The following is a 10,717-nucleotide window of genomic DNA, read 5'->3' as shown; positions in this document are numbered from 1 at the left end:
AAAAAAAAAAAAAAAAAAAAAGCCAGCTCAAATAATCCACATTTACTTAAATTTGTGGATTCTTTCCCCAAACACAATTAATGGATTAATGGCCAATGTGGGAGTCAATGGTTTCTCCCTGTGTTCAAGTCCCCTCCTACCCTTTTACCCCCTTTCAAAAATTAGAAAACAGTCACCAGTCTCCAAACAGGCTGATGAAATTTCAGCCTACAGGATATTTTCATACTGGAGTTATAATAAACCATTGAAATGAAGATGAATAGTGGACAGATTAAAAACTCACTGGGTAGAGAACTTCATGCCCAGCACTAGAATATACAGTCGCCCAAAATCTTGAACCTGGGTCACAAACATCACTATCTATTCTCCATTCTTCTGAAATACTCTTTAGTGTGGAGGGTGGAGTCAATTGTTTGCCTGGTTCTAGCTGTTCACTTTCGTCATCTGCTTGTGAACTGAGACTTTTCTGTTTGCATTTAGGCTGAAATGAAGTAATTCAGTACCAGGCTTTCCCCCATCCCCATCATTACCCTAAGACTGCCCAGAAATCTCTGTCCAAGTTGGTTTTGACAATTCATCTACAGGTACTATTAAGAGTACTAAAACCTAAAACAGGCAACAAATCCTCAATTTCTAATTTGTCTTTCCAAACATGAAACATTTTATTTGGCATTTCTAAATTGAGTTTACTAAAACAGCCTAATCAACATTTAAGTCTCTCAACTGCCTGGCTCAAAGGACCAATTCACTCAAAGAACACACTAGTCACTGTTGTGGAGTTCAAAAGAAGGCAAAAGCATATTCTTTCTGTTTCAGCCCATTGCAATATGGCTCAAGAGGGCCAAATCAAGCAGTCTTGAGACTCTCAAGTGGACAATCTGGTTAAGGTGAGGTTGAAAAGCAGCAGACTACCGGAGGCAAAAGTAGGTTAATCCCCTTGGTTATATGCCAACCCAAAGATGCCAACATAGTGGAATTGAGCCCCACAATGGTCATTATCTAATGAAAGCCACTGAATGAACTTTTAGCACCAACCAACACCTCAGCTGAGTATTATTAGTCATCGAGAGAACCAGACAAGAGTGGAACTATTGCAACATAAACTCTGCCTCTCTACCAAAAAACAACTTGAAACTTCGATCTTGATGGCCATATTTGTATATCAACAAGAGCATATTACTAGTACTTTTACCCAAATTTCAACTTTAAATTCATGCAGAGCTGGAAGCAAGGGAGTATTCAGATGCTAGAACACATCTGGGGTACTTACTATGCCATTTTATATAGCAGTATATGAGACAAAATACTTGAAAGAAAAAGAGGCCTTCAGTTGAACATTCCTGTGAATTTTCAAACACATGGCTTGAGATCTGTCAGAAAACACCGGGCTGACCCGTTACTTCCTCCTTTCCCACTCTCAACAGGGACTTTTAAAAATCACAGTAGTCCAAGAGCATATGCAAAAATAGGTGATAAGATCTTACAAAAGGCAATAAAATTTTAAAAAGGGGCATCACTTTCTATTTTCTTCTCTTAGTCTGCCTCTAATTCTGAGCCCCACCTCCACCTTTCTGTCTGGTCTCTTCACTCTACCCTCTTTGTTCACTAAGCTCTGGCTATCATGGCCTGGCCAGCACTTTCTTCCCAGTCCCTGGAACTTGCCAAGCTCACTCCTGCCAGTTTCAAAACTAGCTGTTCCCTGAACCTGGAAGATTCCTCCCCTTATCTTTGCATGGTGGTTTATCCTTTTTACTTGAAGCCCAGTTTTAGTGTCACTTCCTTTGAGAGGTCTTCCTTGATTGCATCCCAGTCAGACACTTTCTGTATCAATCTTATTTTCAACACTTAATCAAAATCATATTTGCTTATTTTTATATCTGTCCCAACCCCCACTCTGATTTAAGCTCTGTGAGAGCATAGACTATTTGCCAGTGTACACCTTTGTACACCAAATGCTTAAAAACCTGGCAAGTACTTAGTCACCAGTCAATAAATGAATGAATTTTGGACTTTTTTTATTAAATGGCAAATTAGGTTCCAAATCAATTAAGATGAGAATAGCAGTCATTCTTTTACTGTACTTCTGTGAAACAGCTAAACACAGCTACTTGTACAATTAAGGCATTAAATACTGTTTTATCAGGCCTGAAAACTATGGATAAATAGGACAGGACTTTCCTTCTAGCATCAGAACAACACCCCGTATGATAATTTTCCTAGAATATGCATATCAAACTCAGTCAAGAAGACTTATGGACACTTTCTAAACAAAGGACCCCTAAAATTTAGGCACTGTTTCTTAAAGTTTTTTAGAAAACAGTTTCACATGAGAGTATTTTCAAAGAATACATTAACACTAAAATGAGAATCATTACACTTTACTCTGAAATCTATACACAGGATGTGTTAGAGGAGCGCTACTGGTGATATTTTTTTTAAACCAACAGAGTATCAACAAAGAGACCTCCTTTCCAATCACTCTTTGTGTTTCCCAATTTTTTCATAGCTGTTATTCTTCTTTAAAACACATCACATTCTCTCCTCATTTGAGACCATCTATACACAAAGAAAGCTCAATAAATAGGATGAAAATGAGCAGAAGTAGAATGTGTCACTTAAGATTTGAGTGCCAGACACACATATGGAGAAAACGATAAAAGAGCTATTGTCCAATTGTAGGAACAAAAAAGTAATATGGGGTTTTCTGTTCTCTGAAGTGCATCATGAAGTGTGGGTGTAGAGAAACACAGAAATCCAGAATTAGCCTAACATCAAATCATTTTGGAAAGAGTTGACAACATGTAAATTCCTCACACATAAACTATTCAGAGCCAGGGACCTTGATTCCTGGGCTATGCTGCCATTTAGGATTGCTCATGAAAGAAAATGCTCAGGGTAACACGGAGAGGTCCTCCCAATGTGACACAGCCTGAAACTCAAGTATTACAAAGCTTGCAGTTAAGATCTGGGATAGAGGCTGAACACCAAATTCAAAAGAGGTAACCAAGGTATTACATGCCGTAAGGAAAAAACGAAAGAAAAAAAAAAAACCCCACACACGATTGTCACTCAGCCACGGAATATTAAAGTGGAAATGAGGGGTGGGGGGGAGTAGGAGGGGAGAGTGGAAAAAACAATACATTTGTCACCCCGTCCCACTTCCTATACAGGATACAGGCAAAGCCTCCAGCCCCATTACCTCAGACACAGATGGTTATCGTTTATAGCAAAGGTGCACAGAAAGGCCTTCAGGTCTGAGCCCCTTAATTCCAGGGCTGTTAACGATTAAAGAGAAGGATGGGGGTGGGGAGGGAAATAAGGGCGGAGGGAGCTGGAGATTCACCCACCACCTCCCCCTCGGGGTCCTACCTCACAGCGCTTAGCCGGGACTTAGGACCAGAGTCTGCACCCCCTCCGGGGCACCTCCGGCCTCAGACCCCCACGCCCCGGGCTGGGAGGTGCTGGCGGTGGGGAGCAGGGGCAGTAGGTAAGTTTTCAGAGCCCTGCGGCTGACACGCCACAGGCTCCCCTCACAGCCTCTTCCTTTAGAGGGACCAGTCCAGACAAGGCGCTGATTTCCACTCCACCCCTTCCAACCCCCCCTTTCTCGAAGAACCCAACCCCCGCCCCTTCATCTCTCAGTGCCCCCCCCTTTTCCTTAACTCCCCCCCCAAACTCACAGCTGCTCCAGAGGTTCCTCCAGTCAAACCCTTTCTGGAAACGACGGCGGCCCGGCGGGTCCAAACCACCTACCATCCCCGCTCGCGTTTCCAGGATCCCTACCCCCGCCGCCGCCGCCTCTTCTTCCACCACTGCCACCGCCTCCTCTTCATCTGCGGCCCACCGGCGGCTGCCGCCCCGAAGCCCCACCCCCTCCATCGCCTCCTGCATCATCACTTCCGGTAACCCCGCCGGCCGCCTGCTCCAGGAGGGAGAATGAGAGAGGGGCGGGGAGGGAGCGGGTGGAAAATCGCGTCATGACGTCGGCGAGGACGTACGAAGCCGTCGCCAAGTAAGGGCAAGGACGTAGCGACTGGGCGGGAGAGGTGGGAGGAACTGGGCTGGACCATTTTGGGAGCTGGAATAAGGTGGGAAGGATCACGAAAGGGGTAGAGGGAGAACAGGGAGAGGATGAGGTTGGCTATATTGTTGGATGGGGCAGAGAACGGGGTAGGAGTTGATGTTTAGGGAGGCTCCACACTACTCCTGACCTGGGACGAATGCTCCCACAGAGGTCCGCCGGTGGTCTCGTCCGGCCTGGCCTACCGGACCTGTCCTAGCTCCGTCGGCCACCGCTCAGCAAGGCTCTTGGTACCGCCTCCTCCCAGCCCGCCGGGGGCTGCCGCGCTTCTGTGGGTGGGGGAAGGCAGAACTGACGCAGAGTGAGTGCAAGGGCTGGAGACGCGGACTCCTGGCGCGGGAGACTGGGGGGAGGGGGTTGGCTCCCCAGGAGCAGGGATGGGGTGGGGGTGCGGCGTTGCTAGGAGACGCGCTTGTGAGACCCCAGCCTCGCTGGGGGCGGCTCGGTGTCTACGCAGCTGGCCTCGGGAACCTGCCACACCAGTGGCCCGCGTGCCAGGAAGGGGAGGCCTGCTTTGGAGTCTCTCTGAGGCTTTATTTTGAATCTCTGGGACTCGCAGATGTAGGTTGGAGAAAGTAGGGGCCATTCCGGTCAGACGAGAGGGGAAGCGAGACCCAGAGAAGACCCCGTGGGGAAGTGGAGGCTTTCTAGGACAGTGAGAGCCGGATTTGAGAACATGAATGAAGCATTGTTCTTTCTAGTTCGCGTGCAGGAGTTAGCATGTAAATCAGACCGCAAAGACCAGGTGACGGGACAGACGATGGGCCGAGGGCTGTTGTTCGGAGGAGGCCACAAATACAGGATATAGGCTTTCTAGGTGGAGAAGGGAGCCAATGGCAAGGAGTTTAAGGTAGGAAACAGCTAAGGCCATGTGGCTGAAGCAGAAAGGGGCACAGCGCTCTGTGGTGAAAGCCGCGGCAGAGCTCATAGATTGGAGCCTTTTTGCCCAAGGCGAGCGCTTGGCTGTTGTGTTACTGCAGGATTTTTTTTTACCTTACCTCGTTTACATTTTCAAAAAAAATTACTAGATGGAGAAGGGTGGAAGTTGACTTGTTAGGGGCTGTTGCAGTAGGCCAAGGGAGTGTCCCCACAGTGGAAATGAAGAAAATTAGGTTCAGAATGAATGAATTTTGCAGGTAGAGCTTGCAGGACTTAGTGCTGAGTTGGAGGCGAAGTGTTTGGGAGAAGGAGGAACCAAGGACTTACTAAAGGAAGATAGTTTGGAAAGTAACATCCGGAGTTGTCTTTTGAACAGACTAAGTTGGGTAAGTTTATTAGCAATCCACATGAAGATGTCAAGTTGGATAAGCCGGTGGGGGGGGGGGGGAGTCACAGCCCCAGTGAAGATGAGAGTTTATTCCAAGATCATCTAGGGAGAGGATAATGAAAGAATGTTCCTAAACCCCTTGGGGCACTTAACCTTTACCCTTTACCCAGAAAGGGGAAGCCACCAAAGGAGTTGGCCAAGACATGAAAGATAAAAGGAAAGAAACACCACCACCACCCCCCACCATGACCTGGAATAATGGGACCCACCCTGAGAATCCATGAGGCTCATCCACCCACTTGCCAGCATTTACTCATCCTCGGAGGCTTGGCTCAAATCTCTTCCCTGCCTCCCTGTTTCCAGCAGTCAGTGGTTTTGGGCTTTGAACAGGTAATTTCTGTCCATTATAGAAAACCTGATTATATAAATATATATATGTATATATATTTGCATGTCCATCTCCTCCGTGGACTATTTCTTCTTTGTGTCTAAATGACTCCTAGTACAGAGCCTTGCCTATACATCCCAGCAAGTGGTTGTGGTTGGATAGGAACACTGTTCATAAGGTAGCAGCCATGGAATTTTAATACCTCTGACAAAGGGGCTTGTCACTGGCATGCTACTAGTACAGTCTTAATTATGGCCAATAATATAGCAGAAAGGATATCAGAAGAATAATGAGAATACCTGAGTTTCAATTTTGGACTAGCTGGTGACCAGCAGATTGGCCTTGGGTAAGCCCCTTCTTTTTTTTTTTTTTTTTAAGATTTTTTCAATTTATTTGACAGGTAGAGTTACAGACAGTGAGAGAGAGACAAAGAGAAAGGTCTTCCTTCCGTTGGTTCACCCCCCAAATGGCTTCTATATCCAGTGCTGTGCCAATCCGAAGCCAGGAGCCAGGCGCTTTCTTCTGGTCTCCCATGCGGGTACAGGGGCCCAAGCATTTGGGCCATCCTCCACTGCCCTCCTGGGCCACAGCCGAGAGCTGGACTGGAAGAGGAGCAACCGGGACTAGAACCTGGCACCCATATGGGATGCTGGCGCCGCAGGTGGAGGATTAACCAAGTGAGCCACAACGCTGGGCCAGGCCCAGCCCCTTTTTGAGTTGAAAGAGTTGGCCTAGATTGGAGGTTGCAGACTGGCAAGACAGCTACCACCTGCAAACATACTGGTCAGCCCACAAAGTGACTTAGATTCTGTTGTTGTTTTTTTTACTTGCCAACATTTAAAAATTGGACAGTAGGGACTGGCATTGTGGTGTAGCAGGTTAACCCACCATTTGCAAAAATGGCATCTCGTATTGGAGTACCAGTTTGAGTCCTGGCTGCTGCACCTCCAGCTTTCCGCTTATGTGCCTGGGAAGGCAGCAGAGGATGGCCTAAGTACTTGAGCCCCTGTGTCCACGTGGGTGACAACAAAGTTCCTGGCCCCTGGCTTTGGATCAGCCCAGATGGGCCGTTGGGGTTGTTTGGGGAGCAAACCAGTGGATGTAATCTCTCTCACTGTAACTCTGCCTTTCAAATAAATAATATTTTTAGAAAAGAGAAATGAAGAGGGAGGAGGAAGAGTGATGGGAATATGGGTGAGAGCGAGATGGGGGGAAGAAGCATCATGTTCCCAAATCTGTATAGATTAAATGCATGAAGTTGTATTCTTTAAACAAAGTAAATTTAAAAAAATAGATAGGAATTGAACATCAGAATCCAGATTTTCAGTTTCCTTTGGGAAATCTGGCAGCACCAGCCTAGAGTTCCTAGAGATTCTTAACAGCAACAGTCAGCTAGAGGTGAAGAGTTGCTTCCCCCTTTTTATGTGGCACATGCCAAGTGTGCCCAAGTGTCCCCTCCCACTTACCTGGCTGACCCCTGTAGGCATTTCATTTACAATTCCTGTGGTCCACAGCCACATGTGACTATTTAAATAAAAAGTTCCTCAGACTAATCATATTTCAAGTATTCAGTAACTACACGTAATCAGTGTCTACCCTGTTGGACAGGGCAGACATAAAGTCGTTCTATTACATAACTTTTGGTCAGCACAGGATGGGAGGAATTTGAGGATACAGTGGGTGCTAATCATTCCCCATATGTAAAAATGGAAAATCATTGCACCTGCTCGCAAGGGACTTGGGCTAGGAAGAAGCTCTGGTTCACTTGTTATTTAATGGGAAGAGAGTCTGCAACAAAGTGCAGTTACTTATAGTTGGATCTAGGATCAGGAGCTAGAAAGCTCCAGCTGTATCTACTGGAACCAAAGCCCTTTTGTCAGTTTCCTAATCCAATTACTTGAGCAAGTATCAAAGCAGGTGTATATATTTATTTATTTGAAAGGTACAAAGGTAGACATACTTCTCATCAGCTGGTACACTCCCCAAATGCCTGCACCATCAAGGGATGGGACCAGAGGAATCCAGGAGCTTGGACCTCAGCCTGAGTCTCCCATGTGGGTGTCAGGGCCTCAACTATTTGAGCTATCACCTGCTGCCTCATAGGGTGTGCATTAGCAGAAAGCTGGGATGGTGGAGTGGGAGGGGTTGGCAGACCTGGGACTTAAACCCAGTCACTCCCACATGGGATGAAGGCCACAACCACTAGACTAAAATACCTGCCCCAGATCAGAATTAGCATCTTCAGTGTTTTGTGTTCTCTGATTTCCCTAGTTGCTAGGAAGGCTTGAAGATCCTGGCTGGGGAGTTATGAATGAGTGACTGGTTGATCTTTAGCGTTTGTCTTCTATTTTTCTGCCCCTTCCGTCTCTAACTCTGCCTCCTACTTCTGGTAACTGGTTTTCACCACCTCTAATCCTTATCCTTACCTTGTCGTTGTCTCCTAAAATATGCTGATAAGGAAACATATACTTCCGTTTCATTTGAATTGAAGGACCCATTACTTGATTTCTATTCATAACTTCTAATCTTGGTTATAATAGCCCCACTGTAGTTCCCCTATACAAGTATCATCTTGTGTTGTGTGCCAGTGCTGTGATCATATACATACAGTTCCCAACTTAAGATGGCTCAACTTAGGATTTCTTGACTTTACAAAGGTGAGAAAGCACTATACGTTCAGTGGAAAGTACACTTTCATTTTGGTCTTTTCCTGGGTTGGCAACGTGCAATACCGTTCTCTGGTGATGCTGGGCAGTGGCAGCGACAGAGTGTGAACAGCTAATACTCTGCACTGCATTGCACTGGGCTTCTAAGCTAAGTTCTGCATGTTCAGTAAGGTAGTTGTATTAAGTACATTTTCAGCTTACAGTATTTTCAACTTGCAATGGATTTTTAGGGACATAACTCCATGGTAAATTGAAGAACATCTGTGGGAATCATTAGAATGGGTAAGTCTGCCTCCTCTGATCTTGTTTGGGATAGTTATTTTAGAAGTCTTTCAGACACTGAAACTTGTTTTCATTTTTTTTAATACTTCTCTTTTAAATCTGTTTTTACACAAGCTTATTTATTTATTTGAAAGGCAGAATGAAAGAGAAGGGGAGAGACAGATTGATTCCATCTGCTGATTCACTCCCCCAGCACATGCAACAGCCAGGGCTGGGCCATGCTGATTCACTCACCAAATGCATGCAACAGTTGGGGCTGGGCTGGGCTAGGCTGGAGCCAGGAGTCAGGAACTCTGTCCAGGTCTCCTACGCGAGTGACAGGAACCCAAATACTTGCGTCATCATCTGTTGCCTTCCCAGGTACATTAGCAGGGAGCTGCATTGGAAGCTGAGTTAGCCATAGCTGGGACGCTCTGATACAGGATGCAGTGTCCCAAGTGACGGTTTAACCCAACTGTGCCACAATGCCTACTCCCTGATAGTTGTTTTTGCCCTTTGTTTTTGAAAACTTTCCAAATTATAAGATCTAACCTAATTTTTTTCCTTAAATAAAATAAAAATGTGATCTACCTTCTTCCTGTACTCTATCTCTGCCATACCACATTCTTATCACTTTCTGTGTAAAAAGATGCAGCTTCAGAGAATAGCTGTGGTATGATTCAGTACACCACATAAGCATATTGTGAGGTTTGCGAAACAGCGTGTAGCCTTACACTTCCCTTTTTGGATTCTAGGGATATGAGGGGGCACAGATTCTCTTGAAGGTTATTCGGCCCAGTAGGATGATATTGTATAGGGTATGGTGCATGCCAAAAGGTAGGGACAATAACAGATCTAGAAGGGTAAACAAGGTGTAAGATATAAAGGAAGAAAAATAAGATGGGAAGCCTGATCATGCCTTTGGTGTTGGCACCTGCATTATATTTCCAGTAAGAAGTATGAGCTGTGCTCTGAAGATAAGCGGTGTCTCCAACAGGGTTATTTACTCATACTGAAGAACAATAGCCCTTTACTGCACAGGGATTATTAATGATCAGAGGGAAACAGCTTTAGGAAAATCCATTACTTGCACACAGTAATAAATTCACCAACAGGCCACACATTTCTTTTCCGTTCTCTGCAGACAAAGCTTACAGTAGATAAAAGAGGCTTCATTGTTACTCTTTTATTTCCTCCTATTCAGGTAACTTGTGCCTCTGTGAACTCATGCTAAATGTTTTACGTGGATTATCTCATGAATAATCCTTAAAACACTTTGAAGAAGATTTTACATTTCAAGAAACTGAGGTGTGGGAAGTTTATAATTTGCTAATTTCTCAATGTAAAGAAGTCAGGATTCAAACCCAGGTTTGTCCCCTCATAGCTTACATCCATTCTTTTGTATTATATCTGATATTCTTTACAAATGAAGAAAAAAAATGTAAACGTCTAAAACCCAGACTAGCATCCTCTGTTTTGCTATCCAGGACTAGAAAGCCTGAGTGCTTTGGTCTTTCCAAGAGCATCTCAGTTCCCTAGAGGTTTTCAGAATGACAAAAGCTTTAAACTAAAATTTTCTGGGTTTGTTTTAACCTTAATGATCAGTTGGGTGCAAGGAACTGAACCTTATTTCTCAAAATGATTGCTTTTCAAGAAAAATCTATCAGGGCTGGCGCTGTGGCACAGTAAGTTAATCCTCCACCTGCGGCGCCAGCATCCCTTGTGGGTGCCGGTTCTAGTCCCGGCAGCTCCTCTTCCAGTCAGCTCTCTGCTGTGGCCTGGGAAAGCAGTGGAGGATTGCCCAGGTCCTTGGGCCTCTGCACCCATGTGGGAGACCTGGAGGAGGTTCCTGGCTCCTAGGTTCAGATTGGCGCAGCTCCGGCTGTTGGGACCATCTGGGGAGTGAACCAGCAGACCAAAGACCTTTGTGTCTCTCCTTCTCACTGTCTGTAGCTCTACCTCTCAAATAAATTCTTAAAAAAAAGGTATCAAAACCCATTTTTCTGTGTTTGAAGTTTCACAGAAACATTGTAAAGCATTTCACTCCAGTGGAC

General features: G+C 45.4%; 1 protein-coding gene across 10 annotated transcripts in view; it reads left to right on the top strand.

Moving 5' to 3' along the window:
- Positions 1 to 3,893: 3,893 nt before the first annotated feature.
- Positions 3,894 to 10,717, top strand: part of LYRM1 (LYR motif containing 1) — a 28,505-nt gene continuing 21,681 nt past the window's right edge. The window contains exons 1-2 of one of the 10 annotated variants that reach the window (XM_070064665.1): positions 4,247 to 4,382; positions 8,633 to 8,684. Coding sequence is in view for 1 of the 10 variants with exons in the window: in XM_008257832.4 (XP_008256054.2) it covers positions 5,607 to 5,738 (132 nt within the window). In the remaining 9 variants the exon portion in view is untranslated. Of the gene's footprint in view, positions 4,013 to 4,242; positions 4,383 to 5,217; positions 5,347 to 5,599; positions 5,739 to 8,632; positions 8,685 to 9,893; positions 10,032 to 10,717 lie in introns of those variants that run through there. The other 9 variants (XM_070064662.1, XM_051847894.2, XM_051847895.2 and 6 more) reach the window with 9 other exon arrangements.

The sequence above is a fragment of the Oryctolagus cuniculus genome, chromosome 19, assembly GCF_964237555.1.
Source record: "Oryctolagus cuniculus chromosome 19, mOryCun1.1, whole genome shotgun sequence".
NCBI classification, from domain to species: domain Eukaryota; kingdom Metazoa; phylum Chordata; class Mammalia; order Lagomorpha; family Leporidae; genus Oryctolagus; species Oryctolagus cuniculus.
Note: the sequence above shows the minus strand (reverse complement) of the source record. Positions and strands in the feature narration are given on the sequence as shown.